This window comes from Papaver somniferum, chromosome 6 (genome assembly GCF_003573695.1).
Source record: "Papaver somniferum cultivar HN1 chromosome 6, ASM357369v1, whole genome shotgun sequence".
Classification (NCBI taxonomy): domain Eukaryota; kingdom Viridiplantae; phylum Streptophyta; class Magnoliopsida; order Ranunculales; family Papaveraceae; genus Papaver; species Papaver somniferum.
The window spans coordinates 105,982,716-106,007,521 of NC_039363.1; the positions used below are offsets into that span (position 1 = coordinate 105,982,716).

The following is a 24,806-nucleotide window of genomic DNA, read 5'->3' on the forward strand; positions in this document are numbered from 1 at the left end:
CAAGATATTTTTCTCCTAAATCTCTGCTTTGGATATCCAAAATATTGGCCAAAATAGCTTTCCTATGTTTAGGAATCTTCCTGCTAAACAAAATACCAGATTTTTCAAAATTGATTTCTTGCTCAGAAGCTAGGCAGTACTTTTGGAGATAGTCTTTTATGACATGATTTTTTTTCCAGTTTCTTTAGAAAACAAGAGAGAATCATCAGCAAACAAAAGATGAGTCATTTCAGGAGCCTCTTACAGACTTTAATGCCTTCTAAGGTCCCCTTTTTCTGAAGGCTATCAATGTAAGAAGATAGGGCCTCAGAACAAATGATATAAAGATAGGGAGAGAGAGGATTTCCCTGCCTTAGACCTCTCTCATGTTGGAAAAAACCAGTAGGGCTACCATTAAGAAGAACAGAATAGGAAACAGTAGAGACACACTGATTTATCAATTTAACCCAATGGTTAGACAAACCCATTTTAGTTAATACTTTTTCAAGAAAATTTCCATTCAAGGTTGTCATGGGCCTTAGACATATCAAGTTTGATGGCAGTTATCCCCTCAACCTTATCATTATGATTGACAGCATAAATGGCCTCATTAGCTAGCAAAATGTTATCAGAAATACTTCTCTTGGGGATAAAAGCACTTTGGTTTTGAGAAATGATATTGTTAATAAAGGGTTTCAGCCTATTATCCAGAATTTTAGAAAGAATTTTGTAGATGAAATTACAGAGACCTATTGGCCTATACTGAGTAACCAATTCAGCAAGAGGGACTTTGGAGATAAGTGCTATATTGGTATGATTAAAAACCTTAGCAATGTTACCAGTTCTAAAGAAGGTTTGAGTCATATCAACAACAGCTTCTCCCACAATGTCCCAATGTTTTTGATAAAAAAGACCTGTAAAACCATCAGGACCAGGAGCCTTTTTTTCCCCATTTGGAAGACAACATTCTTAATTTCCTCTGGAGTCAGAGGCATATTTAAGGATGCATTATCTTCTTTAGAGAACTTAATGGGAAGGTCAGCAAGAATTTCATCTTTTTTGCTGAGGATGGGAGGAATACAAACTTTTGAAATAATCTATGAAAGAGTTTCCAATACTATCTCTATCTATTAGAATAGCATTCAAGGAGTTCTTTATCCAGCTAATGGCATTTATTTCTATTCTAAAGAGAGTTACTCTATGGAAATATGGTGAATTTCTGTCACCTTCCAAGAGCCAGACTTCTCTATATTTTTCCTTCCAATATAACTCCTCCAGGTTGTACAGATATTCCAACCTGGCTTTAAGTATAGAAGTATTACTAGTATCAGTTGGATTGAAAATTTGGAGGTCAACTAATTCTTTTCTAATAGTGGATATATTAGTTTGAATATTACCAAAAGAAGATTTATTCCAATCTCTTAGGCCTTTCTTGGTACTTAAGAGCGTAACTTTAAGTTTGTAGGCAGGGGAGCCTACCACATTAACAGACCAAGAATTATCTATAATATCTCTACAAGTAGGATCCTCTATCCACATGGCCATAAAATGGAAAGGTCTAGGCATACAAGTATCCTCATAGTTAAAACCTATATGCATAGGGAAATGATCAGAAGAGTCCCTAGGGATGTTGTTAACACAAAGTTTAGGAAAAAGATCTTCAGCAGTTTGATTAATAAGACATCTATCTAATCTTTCAAGAATCAAATCAGGACCTTGTTGCATATTAGACCAGGTACACCTTGGTCCAGAAAAACCAGCATCATGCAGATTAAAGACAGAACAAAAATTTCTAAGATTTTCAAAATCAGGGTCATCTACTTCTAGGCCACCATTTTTATCTTCAGTTCTTATGAGGGCATTAAAATCTCCTATAAAGAAAACAGGTTCATCTAAAGGGACGTTGATCTGTTGACATTGTTGTTCCCAAAAGGCTTGTCTTAGACTACTATTAGGTTCACCATACATGAAATGAATATGGCAGGTCTTAGAGTGGATTATATCAGTAGTAGTAACATAGATGCCCCTCAGACTGGATGATATAATGTTGACTTGTACTTCTTTCATCCAAGAAAGAGCAAGACCACCATTTCTCCCAATACTTAGAACATTAAAGGTACAAGGAAATCTCATATTTCTGAGTTTCCTAGCTGCCATGTATTTGTTCATTTTGGTCTCATAGAGGAAGATAATATTAGGGTTGACATTCTTACACAGTAGAATAAGTTTCTTATTAGCAGATTTTTTACCAAAACCCCCACTACACCAAATTCCTGGATTCGTAACTAAGATTCGTAACGGCTTTGTGGCCGTTACAAAATGGCCGTTGCAAATGGCCATTACGAAAAATTCGTAATAGGGAAGAGCCGTTACGAATTTTTTACTAGGCATGCGAGTCACACGCTTGGTCACACATGGATCGTAACACCTTGAGAATGTGCGTGTGCCATTCACATGCGTAACATTATTTTTCCACCCATGCGAGTCATAACCTTAGCATAGATCGCGTTCACTTTCATTTCTCATTTTTCTTTTTCTCTCCTCTGCTCCTGCCTCTTTTCCCTCCTCTCAGACGATGAAACCCTAGTTTCATCACAGAGATCGTATCCTCCGAGAAACCATCACATAAATCACCGTAATCTTTTCAATAGGATTGAATCATCGATCTGCGTAAGTGTTAATCTTTATAAGTTTTTTCGATTTTTAGGGTTTTATCTTTTTTTAATCGATCTATTTTTAAAGCTTCATTTCATCCTTTTTTTTAGTTTTTCCATTTTTTAATCTGTGAATCTGATACGATTTGTTGAGATCTGAGTTATATTTTGTTAATCTAATTCGATTATTTTTTTCTAATTTCCTGTTAGGGTTTGAAGAATTTTGAAGACTTGAAGATTGAAGAATTTTGAAGACTTAGAAGGTATAAGATTCGAAAAATTGAACTGATTTTAGGGTTTTATGTTAGTTTCGAAAATTTCTATTTCTAGTTTATAAGCTATGGGTGCTGATTGAAATCATTAGGTTCACTTGAAATTAGTTACATACTATAAGTCACTGACATTTTTTTGATCCATGATTATACACTTAATAGTTAATATTGTTGCAGTGATTTGTGATTTTGGGTTACTGGTTTCTTAATTCCTTACTATTTGGCTGTACTAAATCTTTTATAAACTGCAATAACTTATTGATTTGACAAAGTTGAAGTAAAAACTCATTAAATGAACTGCTAGTTTCTGGTAGGTAATAGGGCTTGTGAATTAGGATAATTTGTGATTCTTTTATGCTATTGATAACAACAGTCAATTCAAGTTAAATAGTTGTACAATGTATGAGGTGGTGATTTTGATTTAATGTGTCCATTGATGGATTTTAGTAAGTGGAAGTCAAATGAAAGTATGAACTGATTTTAGTTTTATTTTTCTAACATGGGTGTTTCTTTTATGACTTCAGGTTTTGTTGCTGCTCATCAACTATTGAACTTTGAAGAACTTTTGTCCAAGTTGAAACTGAGAACATAGCTGGAGTATGTGTTTTTATGAACTATCATGTTTAGTTGTTCCATAAATATGCTCATCATGATTTGAACTTTAGTTTTTATGTTAAGGTAGTTTTTAAGCTTAAATGAACTAAAGTTAGGAAGTTTTGAACTGAGAACATAGCCAGCTAGTTGTTCCATAAATATGTTCATCATGATTTGAACTTTAGTTTCATGTTAAGGTAGTTTTTTAAGTTTAAATGAACTATAGTTAGGAAGTTTTGTTTTGATATTGAGTGATTCTCAGTGGGCAATATGATAACAGTCCTAGTGGATATTCGCAAAAGCTACTTGTAGCTCATTCTCTCTTCTTTGAGGGGATGTTTCTGTCGCTAACTTGCAGGGCTTCGGCAACCCTGTACCACTAGTACTAAGTGATTTTGTTTGATGTTTGAAGGGTAATATGTCAAACGATGTGGATAAGAAATGGATGAAGTTTCCCCTAAGTCGATAGATTACAGACAAGGTGTGAAGTCATTCATAGAGTTTGCCAGGATTAATGGTGGTGGGTGTACTTTATTTTCATGCCCTTGTCGTCGTTGTATGAATGCTAAAGGTTTAATTACCCTGATGAGATATCATTCCATTTGCTGAAATATGGTATGCAAGAGATGTACACAACATGGCGCTTTCATGGGGAAAGTTTAGAAGCAGCACGTAACACTATAACTGAATATGTATCCGATAATGATGTCACAGTAGTTTTGAATGAGAGTATTACAGCAGATGTGGATGAAAATGTTAGGGCAGGGATGGATGAGAATGGAGAAGCAGGTGTTGATGAGAATGCAGAAGCAGGTGTTGATGTGAATGTTGGAACCAACAGGTGTTATCAGAAAAAGAAGTCAGCGACTGAGCAGGCAAGAGAACCATTATATCCTTCATGTCCTAAAGGAAAGTCGGCAATGTACGCTGCGATTATGGTGAACAACATAAAGACTCAGTTTGGAATTTCAGAAAACGGTGTTACAGCAATGTTAGAGTTGATGAAAGAGTTGTTTCCCGAAGGTAACACCCTTCCATCCAAGTTTCCAGATATCAAGAAGATTATTAAAGAGCTGGGGATGGACTATGTCACTTATGATGCTTGTATAAATGACTGTGTACTTTATTGGAAGGATAATAGTTCATTGGTGAAATGTCCGGTATGTCAATAACCTCGGTATGTAAGAGTTTTTAATGATGAGAGAAAACTTACACAAGTTGCGCAGAAGACTTTAAGGCATTTTCCAATAATTGCAAGGCTGAAAATACTTTACAGTATATCATGGATAGCAGAGGTGATGCTTTGGCATTCTAGAGCACAGAAAGATGTCAATATAATGCGTCATCCAGTTGATTCTACAGCTTGGCGGTGTGCGGATAACTTTTGTCCTGAATTTTCTAAGGAAGCACGAAATGTTACTCTTGGGATAGCAACTGTTGGCTTCAATCCAAATGGATGTTTTGGTCTCAATTACAGTTGTTGGCCGGTGATACTGTGTCCGTACAACCTTCCACCTTAAATGTGTATGAAGCGCGAATTGTCCATGTTATGTTTGTTGATATCAGGCCCAAGAGCACCAGGTAAAGACATTGATGTGTACTTACAACCATTGATAGAGGATTTGAAAGAGTTATGGAATGATGGTGTTACGACATTCAACAGCTTCACAAAGTCTGAATTTCTGTTGAAGGCAAGGTTGTTATGGGCCATTTATGATTTTCCGGCATTAGGGACTCTGTATGGATGTGTGACTCATGGATATTATGCGTGTCCTACCTGTGGTGAAGAAACAGTTTCTGAGTGGATGCCGTATAGTAAGAAAATATGTTATATGGGAAATCGAAGATGGCTGCCATCCAAACACAAGTACAGAGATGACAAGACAAACTTTAGTGGAGGGGTAGAACATGGTAAAGCTCCATGGCCACTAACAGGATTGCAAATTCAATAATGGTGAAGGATATGAGAAGCAAACAGGGTAAGGGTAAACCACCAGCAAAGAAACGTAAAAGAGGAGCAGAAGGTGATAGTTTTCAACAGGGAGCCGATGAAGATGTTTCTGACCACTCACTCTTTTCTCGAAGGTCCATTCTTCATGATTTGCCGAATTGTGGATCAAACACAGTCCGTCATTGTACATATGTTATGCATACAGAGAAGAATATAACTGAGCATATCATTAACACTCTCATGGGTAACAGTAAGTCAAAAGATGGTGTAAATGCATGGAAATATATGGAAGCTATGGGTATTAAGAAGCGGTTATGGTTGAAAGAGGATAGTGAAACTGGTAAGACAACAATGGAGGATGGATCTTTTTCCTTAACAAAAGAGGAAAAGGTATCTTTTTGTATAGTGCTGAAGAATATAAGGGTTCCTTATAGCTTCTGTTCCAATCTTCGCAATTGTGTGAGCATTAGTCCACCAGAGTTGAAGAATTTCAAGTCTCACGACTACCATGTGATGATGAAATCTCTGTTTCCATTGTTAGTTCATACAGCGACTTCATTGCCTTAAGATCTGCGAGTTTCTCTTCTATGTATTAGTATATTTTTCAACATTTTGTGCACAAAGGTTATCAACAGTGACGAACTTGTACAAGCAAAATCTAGTCTGGTGAAAGCAATGTGTGTTATGGAAAAATATTTTCCACCATCTTTTTTTGTTATAAGTATCCACCTGATGATTCATCTGGCCGATGAAGCTTTAATCTGTGGGTCGGTCAGATTTAGGTGGATGTACCCCTTTGAGAGGTAAATACAGCCCCTAATGTTCTTGTTTAATTTTTAAGTTGAAATTTTGTAGGTTAATGATCTTTTAACTTTCCTGATCTTTGAACTTTTTTGATCTTTTAACTTTTCTGTGTAGGTTAATGAAAGGATTTAAAGGATTGGTGCGCAATAAAAGGTACATTGAGGGGTGCATTGCAAGAGGGTATGCGTTGCGAGAAGCTATCTTATACCTTATGGAGGACATATCTGATGATGGTGATGGTACTCATAAACATACTCGGCAGGATTTTTTGGATGATGACTGTGATGATGCCGATGAGATGCCTCTAAGTACTGCAACCCCGATTACTCTTACTCAAGCACAATTTGAACAATGCCGCAACTGGATCCTATCCAAGTATGTTGGAATAGATGACTGGAAAAGGTAAATTTTACTTATGCCTCATTCAATTCTGAATTTTCTTTAGTCCTCCTCAGCATAAATGAAAATATCCGTGTGAGAGCCTAGTAGCACAGTTCTGACTTAGTGCATTTTAGTTCATTTTAGCATAAATGAAAATAACCATAACTTAACTTAATGGCGTTGAACTGAATTGCATATCGATGAAGTGATGCCATGATGTCATCTTTGTAATTAGTTATGAGAAACTTAACTTTGATAGTCTTTGAATTGGTATTTGGCTGTAGGAAGTATGATGTTTATGTTAACGGTGACAAGTCTAATGGTCATAGCTCAAAGAGTTTTCATCTATGGTTGCGCAACGAGGTAATATGTTACTGTAAAGTTTTAACTAGTGGTTTGAGTACAACTTTTTATGGTTTTGGTTGTGATACTGAACCTGCCATGCTTTATTACAGTTGTTAAAGAACAAAGAAACTGATTCAACACTTTGGAGACTCCTGCAAGGACCACTCTTCAAGGCACAATCATATAAGAAGTACCAAGTCAATGGGTTTACTTTTAGCAAACTCAGTTCTGGGGTGAAGAATGTATCACAGAACAGCGGTGTGTCAATGAAAGCTGTGCAAGGCTTCATGCGAAGTCGACCGAAGAAGCAGAAATAATATATTATGGCGTAATTAAAGAGATCATCAACTTGAACTATATTGACTTTGAAGAAACTATTTTTTATTGTGATTGGGTTAGTGTTGGAGATAAGAATGCTTGCAAAGTTGATGCAGTTTCCAAGGTTATAAAGGTCAACTTGTCGAAAATGAGAAGCATAAATACAGTGGTGGATGGGCCGTTTATCCTTGCATCTGAAGCTACTCAAGTGTTCTACTCGAAGGATCTTACTGAAGAGGGATGGTCTGTGGTTTTGCACTCACGACAGCGATTAACGTCTGCAGTAGATAAATTTGAAGTTCCTATATCTTTTCAGTCAGTTCTGAATGACAATGAGAATTTGAGAAAGCTGCTCATTACTGATTCTATATTTTGAACTGAAACAGCCGCGATGTGTTTTACCTTACCCAACAATATACACCATGAATGCTCTATTTTCATGAATTGCTCTATTTGTCTGATCACTTATTTTTGAGGTGTTAGGTAGCTATCTTTGGTGTACGTGGATGCTCTCTTTTAGCTTTGTTTGGTTTTCCCTATTTTGATGTTTGAATTACACAGGGTATGGCAGAAGTAGAGATCAATAAATATAGACAACCAGTTTCCAGGAACGCAACAACATTAGGTCACCGGAAAGGCCCCTTGGCTCGTACACATGTGCCTATTTCATACAAAAGCTGGAATGTTGTGCCTCAAAAGTATAAGGAGGATATTTGGAAAACCCTTAAGGTACAATACTTAACTTCTTTTATGATTGTTGCATATCAGTAAGGCATTAATTTGTTATGTCTTTCCAGGCTGAATTTGGTGTACCTGAGACATCAAAGGAAAATGTTGCTAGTCCATGGAGGAGATTCAAGTCTGAGTTGTGCTCTGCCTACTACGATTTTCTCCCTACTCATGAAGAAAGGATTATAAATGTTCCACCAAGCGTCAAATCAGAGGATTGGATAAAATTTTGCGAAAATGAAAGAGAAGAAAAGGCAGCGAAAAGTAGAATTGACCATAAGAGGAAAAGAGAACAATATGGCTACACACATTATACTGGTCGCAAAACTCATGCTATGGTGAGAGATGAACTGGTACGTATATTTGCAACTTACCTCAAACTTTTTTATATTCACAACTTACCTGAAACTCGATTATATAGACAACTTACCTCAACCTCTTATGAACAAGTATATGATTCACATTGTATTTGTAAACTTAGGAGGCCGAAAATCCTGGTGCAGTGATCACTTCTGAGGATGTGTGGCTTAAAGCTCATACACAAGAAGGTGGTTCTATTTTACCTAGCGCGACGCCATTCACTGTGAGTCAGTTTACTTTACAATTATTTTAACTCTTTTAAAACTATGTACTAGGTAGTTAAGATATTGAAATTTAATTGGTTTTTATGCTCAACACTATAGGAGAAGCTCAAAAATGCTCAAGATGAGATCAAAGAAAAACTGGATGCAGGTCTTCCAGTAGAACAACCTTGTGCAATGACCAAGGCTTTTGGGGCGGATTCTATAGGACGGGTTCGTGTTGTTGGTCCTATATCTCGTACGCAAATCAATCTTTCTGCTCCAGCGCGTCACAAGTTTAATGAACTGAAAGCGAAGGAGGGTTGTCTTGGTGAGATGGTGGAAGAAATAGGTGGCAAGGTGGGTGTTCTGATTGATGGCTTTGTGAAATTGTGCCACGTAGTGGATGAAATCAAATTTGCAATTCCAATATCAGTTGGCTCGAACGTGCCCAGCACCTCAAGAGATGTAGCCTCGCATACTCCATGCGGTGTTTCTGCTTCACCTCAAATAGGTTCACATGATGCGACAAGTTCACCTGTTGGGAATACTGTATCACCAGCTGCGACAAGTTCACCTGTTGGGAATACTCAATCACCAGCTTCATCAAGACTACGTGGTTTTCCGCTTTGTTCGTTACTGGACTACGAGGGTGAAGTAGTTGCAACTGGTGATCTATGTATTGCTTCTTTATCTAATCAGTTTCACGGAGATCCTATACCTATACATCTTTCCAAGGTATGTATCGATGATATTCTTAATCCATATGCAAACACTGTGAGAGCTAACAAGTATGCAGCGACCTTCAGAGATGTTGGAATTGGAGGATATGTGCTTCATCCAAAGATGTGCCTCTCGAACAAAGACACACTATCTGTTTCTTTCTGAGCTAATAGATCTCAGCCTTTTTGAGCATCGCGTAATATCTGCCTCTACTTAAATGGATCTTGTTGTTATACTTGTGCAGTTCAAACTTTTGTATGTATGTTGACTGATGCGCATACTCTTATGCAGTTGTGCATATAAATGATTTTTTTTTTTTTGATTTTTTTGGTAGTTCACACTTTTGTACGTATGCTGACTGATAAGCATACTCTTATGCAGCTGTGCATAAAAAAAATCTTTTTTTTTTTTGATTTTTTTGGTAGTTCACACTTTTGTAAGTATGCTGACTGATGCGCATACTCTTATGCAGCTGTGCATAAGAAGAGCTTTACCTGAAGCAACTTTTTTTGGTCCAATGTAACTTTTTTCTATATATGTGAACACAAAACGGCTTATGAACGGATATTTTCAGTCAGTTCATCATTTTTTTGTATATATTTGTAGGTGGTTTGTGTTATGTTATATGTGAATACATAAGGACTTCACACAAGGTCAGTTGAAGCAGTAGTAGCCAGCCGGGGAAATATCAATCCCTGGTAAGTACTTCACTTGGTTAAATTTTGTACTATTAAGTTTAAATTTGTGGATTTGACACTCAGTTTATACTTGCGAGGTATTGCGCTGGTAGGAAGTGAACTGCAGTTGGGTTGGCATCTTGACACTCAGTTTATACTTGCGAGGTATTGCGCTGGTAGGAAGTGAACTGCAGTTGGGTTGGCATCAGATGGAGTAAGTATAAATTGAACTATAGCTTATTTCTCTAAGTTTTATTTCTATTGACTTTTGTATCACTGATTTGGCAACTCATTGTCCTGTGCAATTATTTACTATATTTATGTTATTGACTCATCGTCTTGTAGTTTTAGCACTCATTGTCTGCATTTTATTTGTAATTGTCTTTGTAATTGCAGACTTTGCGAGTTTCCTGGCTAAGCTGACGATAATTTTTATGAGAAGCTTCTAGTATCTGGTCTCAAAGTGGATGGGCTAGAATGAGAATCTTGTTTCCAACCTTTTCCATTGGTTAGTAAATTTTCTATCTGTTGTTACACCTATGCTTGTTTGCATTTACTTGCTGCGTATTTTGAACATTATTTCTTCCAGTTTACTTGTCATAATAATGCAACCTGCTGTATTATGCAGGATTTCCTACTGCCTACATCGAGTTTTTTGATGCCCAAGCTTTCAACAAACCAAACCTGCAAAGAATATATAGCTTAGTTGTGGTTAATCGAATGATGCTCTATTTGATCAGAAAGGGTGGAGAACAAAGCAGCTTCAAGATTTGTAAGTTGCAGTTATTCAAGTTTTGTAGGCAGTAAGTAAGTTTCTGTGTTCCATTAGAAATTTGGAACCTTCCATGTATTCCCTTAGAAATCTGATACTTAACAAAAAAAACAAAAAACAAAAAATTGGTACTTAGAGAAATTTCAGTAAAATTTGGTACTTACAAAAGTTTCAATTATTTTTTTATATGAATGTGATATGAATGTTATATGAATGTGAGATGAATAGATTGTTGAGTGTGGATGATGAATGTATTGAAAGGTGTATGCAGGGTATTGCATTTAGAATTCCGGCTTATTTCCGGCGGAAAATGAACTGCCAGTTACCCTTGACCTGGTCAATGTTGCCTGGCAGTAATTTTTGATGTTACAAAAAAGTTCGTAACGGCTAAAACCTGTTTCAACTTTTTGAGTCGTAACGGTTCTGGTCTGTTACTAAACTGCCACGTAGTAACGGCTCCTACATGTTACGACTGCGCTGTTACAAAAAAGTCGTAACGACTCTCAGCTGTTACCACGTGGCATTTCGTAACGGCTCATCTCTGTTACGAACGCCGTTGCGACACAAAATTCGTAACGGCCCCATTGTCGTTGCCAAAAAAATTGTAATACGCCCTTTTGAAACAGGCGAGGGCCGTTACAACCCCGATTCGTAACGGTTTGGTTCTGTTTCTAATCCCAAAATTTGGTGTAGTAACCTAAGGTTCCAGGAAAGCATGTTGATGTTATTGACAGGGAAATGATTTATGGTATTATGAGCAGTATCAATTAAAGGAGATGAAAGGGATTGATTTACCTGAGTGGTGGAGTCAGATCCACCACCAAGAGAAGCACTGGAATCATCACCACTTTGAGAAGCAAATTAAGAGGAATCGAGACTAGAACTAGCAGCATTGAGAGGAGAATTATTGCAGACACCATTGTTGCTTGGGGAACGGTCAGCAGGTACATTGTAGCTCCCAAAAAAATTAAAGACTGGTTGGGTATTGAAAGAGCAAGTAGAAAGATCTATGGATGTTAATTCTCCCAGTTTGGTAATTGGAGGACATAACTGAGCATAACCAGGCTCAGTAGAAGTTTGTTCATCAGGTATAACAACTATACTAGTCACACTGGAATTAGCTCTCGTACGTTTCCGCAAGTCAGCTCTAGGGTTAATCTTCCTTTTGAGATTTTCTAGAGCTTCTTGATCATTAATATTAGTTGTTCCTTTAGTGATTATTGGGATGGTATTTGGGATGGCAGAAGTTTTGAATCTTCTTGAGGAATTTGTGGTACGAATCGGACCACTAGAAGTTGACTCGGTGCCAGAGATAGAAGCAGCAACCGTAACATTTTGAGTGGTAACTTGTTTTAGCACAATTGGAAGACCATTCTCCAACTGGGGTCAGATGTTTTTGAACAGGACCAACATCAAAGATCTTCAGAGTAGTGGATCTATTGATAAACAGGCCCATTTGAAAAGTATTTGATAAGCTCTTTTGAATATAATCTTCCATTCTTTGATCAATAGTTTCTGCTTTTTCCTTTGTTGCACACTTCGATAACAGTAGATTCAATTTGTGTTTCTGGTATAACTTCAAATTGTTGCATAATAGTATCAGTGATGGCAGCAGATGAAGGAACTACTTGCTTGATTGTAGGAGGCATCATTAACTTTGAAACAGCTGGAAGAGTATAATTGCTGCAGGATGCAGCAATTTCTTTGATCTTTTTTTGCTTTAGTTGCCAAGCAGCGCAGTTACAATCTTTATGGTCAAGAATGCGACAGGAGGTGCAGAACTACCTCGGAACTTTGATATGTCTACATTCAATCAGAAAAGGTTCTCTTCTACCACTTGTGAAGAGAGGAATGCATGTTGGTAAGGCTTGTTGGACTGGGATTCTTATACAAACTTTGACATTTTTCCTGATAGGGTGTTTTCCAAAGGCATTTTGAGCTTCAAGTAGTTACCCCATGCTGAGAGTGAGTTTTTGAAGATCCTCGAATTCTGTGCATTGATTTGCAATGTTGTATAAGATGAACCACATGATTTCCTCATCGAAAGTGAGTGGATGGTTTGGAGGCCAACCATCGATCGGCACAACTCGTAGCACCATTAGATAACCACAGACAAACTAAGGTTTTTGAGACTTGATTCTGTTAAAATCCTCTTCAGATAAGTAACGGATAAGAACTTTGTTTCGCTGACCATTGAAGGTAGTTATGGTTGGGTGTTGAGCTAAAGGCCAATTATTACATATATAGAAACGGATTGAAGAAGTTGGGATCAAAGTTTCACAACAGACATATCCCACCATAAACCATTTCCAACTGATATCAACTTCCGCTAGGATAACTTTTTTATCAATGAAAACTGGTTTAGCAAGTGTAGAAGGTAAAGTTAATTTCTGAGACATTTGAGCAAAAAGAGTTTGAATTTCTTGATTTAAACTTTGGGTATTCTCAGAATATTGTGGGAATTCCATCATGTAAGAGAGATGGATATATATGAATATGGATTGATGGAGATCAGTTTTCCAAGTAACTAATATAAAATATTATTGCAGAGAAAGGAATCTCTTATGAGTAATGTGTTGATAATGGATACATACAATGTGGATGAGGGAGAAACAAGGAGAATTTGTTTGTTTATGGGTTTGAACCTTAAAAAGGGAATGAGAAAATTGTTGACTATGGATAGTAAAACTTTCAGGAGATATTTGGTGTAATGTAGCTGTTGTTATACTGCAAGACATGCTTTGTGGAAGAGAGTTAACATAAGGAGAGTCCCTTTCATATCTTTGATTTAGAGACACTATCCTAGTAGAACAATTAACGTGAGCATTATGGACAAGAGACCACATATGGATAAATCCAATAATACTTTGTTGGGACTTTTGTTGTAGGTAAGCTTGGGGATACATGACGTAGTTTGTGGTAGTCGGATATTTATCATGTTTGTCCCTTCTTATGATGACGTTTATACGAAGCAAACGGACAAATGGAATAATGGTAGGGAATTGGAGGGAAAAATTGTGTTGAGATGGGTGACAATGGGTTGATTGTATAAGGTCCGTCCAATAGTTTGGCTTAGATGTTGAGCTAATAATGCATCTTCCATCCATACCCCGAGCCGCAATGGTGCCTCTCAACTGATGTTGCATTCTTCTAGTCTGCATAAAATATAAAATATCAATTAGACCCCAAATGGCAATCTCAAAGTTTGGCGACCTACCAATGCCTCCCTTAATAGCAGATCTGTGAGAAATAAGGGTAGTAATGAGGATTAGGTGTTGAAAATAGGTTTTGATAGAGTAATGATGCTCATTAAGGTGAAAGGGGTACGCATGGCTTTGAATGGGCGTAGAGAACAAAGCGACATGGATGTTAACTAAGCGCCATAAATGGTAGTTAATGAATAAACTCATGCCTTTAAAAAGGGGGCTTTGGGAGAGGTTAAGAAAACCATTAGCAAATTTAAGGAAAGGGAAGATTAAGGGAGAGTTTTGTTGAATTAAAAAATAGCAAATCAAGGTAATGAGGTTTCTTCCAACAATGGTGTTGCCAATAATAAGAATGATCCTCCACTTTCAATCCCTTTTGAACAAGCCAGAGATTTTGTTCCAACTTTGATTACCAGTGAACTTCAGCAATTGAGAGATCACATTCAAGCAGAGATTGATCATCGCCAGCATGATATAATTCGTCAGCAGGAAGAAGAAGAGCAGAGACGAAAAGAGGAAAAGGAAAAATATGATCGCAAGTTTGCTGCATGGAAACCAAAGTTTTTGGCATATGATCAGAGGAAAGGAGAGGAATGGATAGAGAAACATTCATGGAATAAAGGATATGGGAGTGCAACAGATGTGGATTCTGAGGACACAGAAGAAGGGATGGAGTACGATCTTGAGGAAGTGAACACCAGTGATCTGGACTATGATGCTGCAGCGGATAAAGCAAGGATGGAACGATATAATGACAGGAAATTGAAGGGGAGATTTGAATTTGAACTGTTAAATCCCAAGACTTATGCAAGGACAATGCGTGAGGGGGAGAGTAGCAGTGATAGTGAGGAGACCCTAGAGGATGAAACCGATGAGGATCAGGATGGAATTGATGCTGATGATGTTGAGAGTATTCCATCGTCTGTCGACACATCTCCTGTGCCATCTGAAAGTGCTGATGAGTGGTTCCGAGAAGAGGGGGATTAGGATTCTGATGAAGATGACTATTAGTCATCTCTTCACATGTATTGGAATTAGCCAAATCTTCAGAATTTGAGAAGATTTTGAAGATGGTCAACAAGTTTTTTGCACAATGGTAATTCCAATACTTTCTCCCATTCCTTTTAATCTTCCTGCAGGTGGTGGTAGTAATCTGTAAAGTGGTTTTCCTTTCTTTTCGGGTGTTGTTTACTTTCCTTTGAGAATACAGTGGTTGTGAATATGAAGAAGTATCAAGGGTATTTTCCTGGTAGGTTCTAGGTTTCTGAAGCTGGTAAGTATGATTGTGAATGTAATGCAGTTGGTAATGACAAGCAGTACACAAGTATGAATAATTCAGTTTGGTATTTCTTTTTGTTGATTCAAAGTTGTAATGTTTGGACTGGTTATTTTGAACTTTGAATATGTAATGATTTGAATGGGTATGTAAGTTGTTCAACTGGGTATTGATGGGGTTGTAATGAACTTCAGCAGTGCTAATTTTCTTTTCTAACGAGAAGATGGAATGAAACAACTTGGTTTTAGTCGGAAATTTTTTCTTGGTGATGTTTTTAGAGATTATGAAGTTACAAATGTTGCATATGAACTTGTAAATACAGAGAATGCTAGTAATGAAAACGCAAGTGAGGATTGAGTGAAAGGAATTATGGCTTTGGGTTCTCAAGAAAGAAATGGTTTGACACATTCAGGGAAGAATTAAAACGCACACGTCAGGTTGACGTTGCAGGCACTCTCTTTCCAAAAAAAACAATTCGTTTTTACTATTGTTTCTTGGGCTTGTATCTTCAGTTATCATTCGAGTCCACATTGTCCACAAGCCCTTACATTAACTAAACAATACATTTTCGTGGTGAACTAATAATGTCTGTATTTTCTATACCAAAAACAGTTGATGCATACATCACTGTCTTAATATCATTTTCATAAAGTCAGCTCTATTTCTTGTCGTTATGTAGCCTTCTGTCAAGGAAGATTTGCCATTGGGTAATGGCCCATGTTAGTCGCATTAAATTAGGAATTTTAAAACTTAACTATCTGTAACTAATCTTATTTTACGTTCTTAATGTTGTCATATTATTGAATCAGTCATCAAATAGCATCTCATCTCATATTAAACTAAACTTATTTGATTACTGGTAACTTTTAAAATCATAAAGGTATTTGAAATGAGATTCTGTAAACTCCAATCCACGGTGGTTGAGTAAAAACCCGACCAACAGGTAACTTTTGACACCGACTTCGGTCAAGCTTTATCGAGACAGTTAGAAAGTAAAAACAAAGAATGACTTTCCAATACAATTGTTGGAAATTTTATCCAAATATGAAGAATTGTTCCAAAGAATGATATTGCGGAGGGTTTTTGTGTTGTTTGTTTTCTTGAAATGAAAAAACAATTACGCGATAATGTTGGATTATTAGTATAATTAGATTATGCTACTTGTGAGTTAAGATGGGACAAATCTTATGCTTATAATTAAAGATTCTCTAGGAAATGTTTAATTTGTTTAAGATAATCAAGGTTAACATGTTTGAGTGTGGCTAAACACTTTGGGCGGCAGGATTAAAAAACTTTATTATACACCTTCTTGTCCCATATTTTTGGTAAATAATAGATGGATGGATATTTCCACCCATTTGGTTCTTGCTTCCTGTAAAAATAGAGAAGAAATTTAGCTCACTATTTGATTCAAGCTGACACTGCACCAACGACCAGTAGTGACGTTAAGTTTTGGTGTTTCTTGTGAATGTAAATTTAGGTGCTGAAAGGGTTTCAATGACGATGATCATCAATTTTGTAACAATTTTACTGCAACGACATTTACAACATTATAGCTGAGGTGGTAATATAAATTTTGTCACTCCTGAATATACAAATATTAATTTTTGACATTTTTTTTTTGATTGATTGGTAAAGAATAGATTTTATTGATCAAAAAAGAGAAAGTATAACAGGGTAATATTACCATACACCAAAAGAAAAACAGAAAAAAGGAGTGATGGTAACAGACTACCGATCACTGAGAGGAATTGAAGTAAATATTGGACCAATTTTCCATGACATCATTCGGACTTACAGACTCAAATTCCTTGAAAACTAAAGCCACGAAAAGAAGCACTATATAGCTATGTTTTACAACAACCACGGCACTGTTTCTACTATCCGGAAAAAAAAATTGTATTTTTTTCTTTCCACATACTCCACATGATAGATAAAGATTTATTAGAAAGAAATTTGCAATCTTAGAATATAATGTTGAATTACGGCCATAAACCAAGGTAATACCTATATTAATACAAAAGAGCAACTTATAATAGTCATCTCATATATCTTTCATAAAATTCTAAAATATGTGTTACTTCTTGTAATAACAAATCTTCGAAGCTCGGTGACAAGGTTCTTCTGAATCAAATACAAGACATACAGTAGAACTTCTATAAATTAATCCTTGATGAATTAATAATCACAATAAATTAATAAATTTTGCCGGTCCCCAGTTGGGACCAACGTGCTAAATTAATAATTCGCTAAATTTATAAAATAATAATTTTTTTAGCTTCCTATAGGTCCCGTCGAATATATAAATTAATAACTCTCCAACTTATATAAATTTAACTTTACATTTATGTCCACTGGAAAGCAACTTCTACTCCATTAAGTTCTAGTTGCTCTCTTGAATTCCGTCCATCCTCCTTTGCTTCAATAGTACCTGCATCATCAATGAGAATCATACCTACAACAAATCTCAAGTGTCAATAAACATAAATAAAGTTATACTAATTCTTTTATTCACCAAAATGAGGATTAGTTTTCCACCATTGGTATTAGTAATATGCAAATTCTTATCTAGCACTAGCTTAGTACAAACTCTGTATCATGTTATATAATCTTCATTCATATTCACGAAGAAGTTAATAAATTTTAATATGGTACATAGATACATGAATCCATCTATTTTCTCCTTCTTATTAAGGATTTTGTTACGTCTGCATGACATGTAATGAGCAATACCACACAACTCCGCCTAACCCATAGTTGATTAATTTTGCGTCTTGAATTAGACCAAGAATTGGTATAGTCTTGACAAGTAGGAGAGTTGTTCATAACATTGTCAATGTGAAAAGTTAAAATAATTTTATATTCGAGTGCTTCAAAGATAAAAATAAAAAACATACGAATTAAGATTTCAGCATGGTTATAAAAAATAAACAAGTTGTTGCTGCTCATAAAAACAAATTGTTGCCGCTCACATACTATTAGAAAGGAAGTAGAGAACAACTTTCCAAATCATTTTGACAAATAAAATTTATAATGTCATTTCCATTCTAATAGTATCATGAATTATTTTATTGAATATCATGAACTATTTTATACAAAATTCATTGAATATCATGAATTATTTTATTGAATATCATGAATTATTTTATACAAAATTCATTGAATATCATGAATTATTTTACACAAAATTCATAAAATCAAAAGCATAAATCATTTTGACAAATAAAAATAAATCTTCGTAAAATCAAAATCATACCGTAAATCATTTTGACAAATAAAAATGGGTGTTCTTGTATATAACCCCCAGAAATACTAATGGTACCCTTTTATCTATATACCCACAAAATTTATCTACCTACCCCATCAGTGCTAAATTCCTATACCCCCAAGAAAAACAAAAATACAAACTCGTATCTTCTCCTTCATCCGAAATTTCAATTTGGGGATCATTGTAGATTAGAATGATTTTTTATCTTTGATTTCGGAAAAGCATAAAAGCAACACCAACTTTTGAATACCAATAAGGATTCATCTGATCTTTTACTCTTCACATAAGAAAAGATTCACCAAATAAGAGACTGGTCTGAAGTTTAATTTCGGAGAAGAAAAGAATAAACAAAACCCTAGCTAACAAATAGGTTAGTTTATTTATCTTGTCCATATCCTATCGACGGAACATGGACAAACCCTTTAAACCCTAGATAACATGTTAAAAAAACAAACTGGTTAGAAGAGACACAGAGATACAAGCATAAAGATGAGCTGATCTATTGTTTTACCACTCACCTGGTTTCTGCAATAAGTTTAAATCTAATAATCAATGGAAGAATTATGAATAATCAAAGATATAATTTGGGGAAAATACAACGATTTCGAAGTTTCTATTACCAGAAACCATTCAACATATAAGTTTAATGTACTACTAGTACATTTTATCTGCTAATTGTTCGATTTTGAAATCGATTTTTCTTTTTCTTTTTACTGTTTTACGTAAATTTTAAAAAGAGGGGTATTGCTATCAAATTTTTTAAGTAATTTGATGATTTAGATGTTAACTAAATGGTAACTAACATAACTAATAAACAGGAGTATCTTAATATTTTTCCTCGCGTTTTTAGGGGCCACTCAAAAGGATTTAGGGGCCAACAATAAAACAAAAAAGGTCACCCAAAGGGAAAATGTAGCCATCCCTTATCTCGCGTAATTCGTAATGGCGAAATTACCCTTATATATTCGGAGGATATGATAACATTGTTACCCTCCGAATGCAATCGGAGGCCAAAATATTTGCCAGACGTCCGATTATACGAGGTGCAGTATTTCTTGGTTCGTGTTTTGGATTCAACGTTAATCGGGAGTTAAATATATTACAAAACCTACCGATTATAAGTTGCCGCAAATTCAAATTTTGAAAGCCACCATAACCGGTAGATATGCTAAATCCAATACCTACCGATTATTGGTTTCTCCACATTCAACTTTCGTCAAATTAGCCGTTGGATTTAGGTGCTTTTGACGAAATTGTAAGGTTAAGGCCGTTTGAACTTTATGTAATGGATGTAATCGGAGTATTATTAATATAAAAACTAGCCGATTATACGAAATCGGTAGATTATTTTGTTAAACAACCTACCGATTGTAATATTCGGTTATTTTATGAGTCAACTTTCTTTCCGATTATGATGTTGTTTGGTTCCAGGAAACATTTTTTTTTGAACTTGTAATATTCGGAGGATAATGTTTTTGTAAAGTTCCGAATGTACGATGGCCCAAAAATCAGAATTTGGAAAAACTTATACTTTTCAAATTTTGTCTTTGAAATAATCGGACGTCAAATTAGTTACCAAAACTTCCGAATATGGGATGTCTAACCTTCAATATGGGACCTTGGAACCACCTGGAGCCATGACGTGGTTTGTTTTGAACTTGTGATATTCGGAGGATAGGTTTTTTATAAAGTTCCGAATGTACGATGGCCCAAAAATCAGAATTTGGAAAAACTTATACTTTTCAAATTTTGTCTTTGAAATAATCGGACGTTAAATTAGTTACCAAAACTTCCGAATATGGGATGTCTAACCTTCAATATGGGCCCTTGGAACCACCTGGAGCCATGGCGTGGTTTGTTTTGAACTTTTGATATTCGGAGGATAGGTTTTTTATAAAGTTCCGAATGTACGATGGCCCAAAAATCAGAATTTGGAAAAACTTATACTTTTCAAATTTTGTCTTTGAAATAATCGGAAGTTAAATTAGTTACCAAAACTTCCGAATTTGGGCTGTCTAACCTTCAATATGGGCCCTTGGAACCACCTGGAGCCATGGCGTGGTTTGTTATGAACTTGTGATATTCGGAGGATAATGTTTTTGTAAAGTTCCGAATGTACGATGGCCCAAAAATCAGAATTTGGAAAAACTTATACTTTTCAAATTTTGTCTTTGAAATAATCGGACGTTAAATTAGTTACCAAAACTTCCGAATATGGGATGTCTAACCTTCAATATTGGCCCTTGGAACCACCTGGAGCCATGGCGTGGTTTGTTTTGAACTTGTGATATTCGGAGGATAGGTTTTTTATAAAGTTCCGAATGTACGATGGCCCAAAAATCAGAATTTGAAAAAACTTATACTTTTCAAATTTTGTCTTTGAAATAATCGGAAGTTAAATTAGTTACCAAAACTTCCGAATATGGGATGTCTAACCTTCAATATTGGCCCTTGGAACCACCTGGAGCCATGGCGTGGTTTGTTTTGAACTTGTGATATTCGGAGGATAGGTTTTTTATAAAGTTCTGAATGTACGATGACCCAAAAATCAGAATTTGGAAAAACTTATACTTTTCAAATTTTGTCTTTGAAATAATCGGAAGTTAAATTAGTTACCAAAACTTCCGAATATGGGATGTCTAACCTTCAATATTGGCCCTTGGAACCACCTGGAGCCATGGCGTGGTTTGTTTTGAACTTGTGATATTCGGAGGATAGGTTTTTTATAAAGTTCCGAATGTACGATGGCCCAAAAATCAGAATTTGGAAAAACTTATACTTTTTGAAATTTTGTCTTTGAAATAATCGGAAGTTAAATTAGTTACCCAAACTTCCGAATATGGGCTGTCTAACCTTCAATATTGGCCCTTGGAACCACCTGGAGCCATGGCGTGGTTTGTTTTGAACTTGTGATATTCGGAGGATAATTTTTTTGTAAAGTTCTGAATGTACGATGGCCCAAAAATCAGAATTTGGAAAAACTTATACTTTTCAAATTTTGTCTTTGAAATAATCGGAAGTTAAATTAGTTACCAAAACTTCCGAATATGGGATGTCTAACCTTCAATATTGGCCCTTGGAACCACCTGGAGCCATGGCGTGGTTTGTTTTGAACTTGTGATATTCGGAGGATAGGTTTTTTGTAAAGTTCTGAATGTACGATGGCCAAAAAATCAGAATTTGGAAAAACTTATACTTTTCAAATTTTGTCTTTGAAATAATCGGAAGTTAAATTAGTTACCAAAACTTCCGAATATGGGATGTCTAACCTTCAATATTGGCCCTTGGAACCACCTGGAGCCATGGCGTGGTTTGTTTTGAACTTGTGATATTCGGAGGATAGGTTTTTTGTAAAGTTCTGAATGTACGATGGCCCAAAAATCAGAATTTGGAAAAACTTATACTTTTCAAATTTTGTCTTTGAAATAATCGGAAGTTAAATTAGTTACCAAAACTTCCGAATATGGGATGTCTAACCTTCAATATTGGCCCTTGGAACCACCTGGAGCCATGGCGTGGTTTGTTTTGAACTTGTGATATTCGGAGGATAGGTTTTTTGTAAAGTTCCGAATGTACGATGGCCCAAAAATCAGAATTTGGAAAAACTTATACTTTTCAAATTTTGTCTTTGAAATAATCGGAAGTTAAATTAGTTACCAAAACTTCCGAATATGGGCTGTCTAACCTTCGATATTGTCCCTTGGAACCACCTGGAGCCATGGCGTGGTTTGTTTTGGACTTGTAATATTCGGAGGATAGGTTTTTTGTAAAGTTCCGAATGTACGATGGCCCAAAAATCAGAATTTGGAAAAACTTATACTTTTCAAATTTTGTCTTTGAAATAATCGGAAGTTAAATTAGTTACCAAAACTTCCGAATATGGGATGTCTAACCTTCAATATTGGCCCTTGGAACCACCTGGAGCCGTGTCGTGGTTTGTTTTGAACTTGTAATATTCAGAGGATAGGTTTTTTGTAAAGTTCCGAATGTACGATGGCCCAAAAATCAGAATTTGGAAAAACTTATACTTTTCAAATTTTGTCTTTGAAATAATCGGAAGTTAAATTAGTTACCAAAACTTCCGAATATGGGCTGTCTAACCTTCAATATTGGCCCTTGGAACCACCTGGAGCCATGGCGTGGTTTGTTTTAAACTTGTAATATTCGGAGGATAGGTTTTTTTGTAAAGTTCCGAATGTACGATGGCCCAAAAATCATAATTTGGAAAAACTTATACTTTTCAAATTTTGTCTTTGAAATAATCGGAAGTTAAATTAGTTACCAAAACTTCCGAATATGGGATGTCTAACCTTCAATATTGGCCCTTGGAACCACCTGGAGCCATGGCGTGGTTTGTTTTGAACTTGTGATATTCAGAGGATAGGTTTTTTATAAAGTTCCGAATGTACGATGGCCCAAAAATCAGAATTTGGAAAAACTTATACTTTTCAAATTTTGTCTTTGAAATAATCGGACGTTAAATTAGTTACCAAAACTTCTGAATATGGGATGTCTAACCTTCAATATTGGCCCTTGGAACCACCTGGAGCCATGGCGTGGTTTGTTTTGAACTTGTGATATTCGGAGGATAGGTTTTTTATAAAGTTCCGAATGTACGATGGCCCAAAAATCAGAATTTGGAAAAACTTATACTTTTCAAATTTTGTCTTTGAAATAATCGGAAGTTAAATTAGTTACCAAAACTTCCGAATTTGGGCTGTCTAACCTTCAATATGGGCATTTGGAACCACCTGGAGCCATGGCGTGGTTTGTTTGAACTTGTGATATTCGGAGGATAGGTTTTTTATAAAGTTCCGAATGTACGATGGCCCAAAAATCAGAATTTGGAAAAACTTATACTTTTCAAATTTTGTCTTTGAAATAATCGGACGTTAAATTAGTTACCAAAACTTCCGAATATGGGATGTCTAACCTTCAATATTGGCCCTTGGAACCACCTGGAGCCATGGCGTGGTTTGTTTTGAACTTGTGATATTCGGAGGATAGGTTTTTTATAAAGTTCCGAATGTACGATGGCCCAAAAATCAGAATTTGGAAAAACTTATACTTTTCAAATTTTGTCTTTGAAATAATCGGAAGTTAAATTAGTTACCAAAACTTCCGAATTTGGGCTGTCTAACCTTCAATATGGGCCCTTGGAACCACCTGGAGCCATGGCGTGGTTTGTTTTGAACTTGTGATATTCGGAGGATAGGTTTTTTATAAAGTTCCGAATGTACGATGGCCCAAAAATAAGAATTTGGAAAAACTTATACTTTTCAAATTTTGTCTTTGAAATAATCGGAAGTTAAATTAGTTACCAAAACTTCCGAATTTGGGCTGTCTAACCTTCAATATGGGCCCTTGGAACCACCTGGAGCCATGGCGTGGTTTGTTTTGAACTTGTGATATTCGGAGGATAGGTTTTTTATAAAGTTCCGAATGTACGATGATCCAAAAATCAGAATTTGGAAAAACTTATGCTTTTCAAATTTTGTCTTTGAAATAATCGGAAGTTAAATTAGTTACCAAAACTTCCGAATTTGGGCTGTCTAACCTTCAATATGGGCCCTTGGAACCACCTGGAGCCATGGCGTGGTTTGTTTTGAACTTGTGATATTCAGAGGATAGGTTTTTTATAAAGTTCCGAATGTACGATGGCCCAAAAATCAGAATTTGGAAAAACTTATACTTTTCAAATTTTGTCTTTGAAATAATCGGAAGTTAAATTAGTTACCAAAACTTCCGAATTTGGGCTGTCTAACCTTCAATATGGGCCCTTGGAACCACCTGGAGCTATGGCGTGGTTTGTTTTGAACTTGTGATATTCGGAGGATAGGTTTTTTATAAAGTTCCGAATGTACGATGGCCCAAAAATCAGAATTTGGAAAAACTTATACTTTTCAAATTTTGTCTTTGAAATAATCGGAAGTTAAATTAGTTACCAAAACTTCCGAATTTGGGCTGTCTAACCTTCAATATGGGCCCTTGGAACCACCTGGAGCCATGGCGTGGTTTGTTTTGAACTTGTGATATTCGGAGGATAGGTTTTTTTATAAAGTTCCGAATGTACGATGGCCCAAAAATCAGAATTTGGAAAAACTTATACTTTTCAAATTTTGTCTTTGAAATAATCGGAAGTTAAATTAGTTACCAAAACTTCCGAATTTGGGCTGTCTAACCTTCAATATGGGCCCTTGGAACCACCTGGAGCCATGGAGTGGTTTGTTTTGAACTTGTGATATTCGGAGGATAGGTTTTTTATAAAGTTCCGAATGTACGATGGCCCAAAAATCA

At 35.9% G+C, this 24,806-nt stretch overlaps 2 protein-coding genes across 2 annotated transcripts; one reads left to right on the forward strand and one right to left on the reverse strand.

Annotated features, from left to right (window-relative positions):
- Positions 1 to 483: 483 nt before the first annotated feature.
- On the reverse strand, positions 484 to 2,319 carry LOC113291255. The gene is made up of 3 exons (XM_026540808.1): positions 1,695 to 2,319; positions 1,206 to 1,568; positions 484 to 893 (listed from the first exon to the last, which is right to left on the reverse strand). Exons 1-3 carry the CDS (start codon positions 2,317 to 2,319, stop codon positions 484 to 486), a joined length of 1,398 nt encoding a protein of 465 aa, XP_026396593.1.
- A 1,806-nt stretch (positions 2,320 to 4,125) lies between these two features.
- On the forward strand, positions 4,126 to 5,451 carry LOC113291256. The gene is made up of 3 exons (XM_026540809.1): positions 4,126 to 4,659; positions 4,726 to 4,957; positions 5,066 to 5,451. The coding sequence occupies exons 1-3, from the start codon at positions 4,126 to 4,128 to the stop codon at positions 5,449 to 5,451; spliced, it is 1,152 nt and encodes a 383-aa protein (XP_026396594.1).
- Positions 5,452 to 24,806: the final 19,355 nt, after the last annotated feature.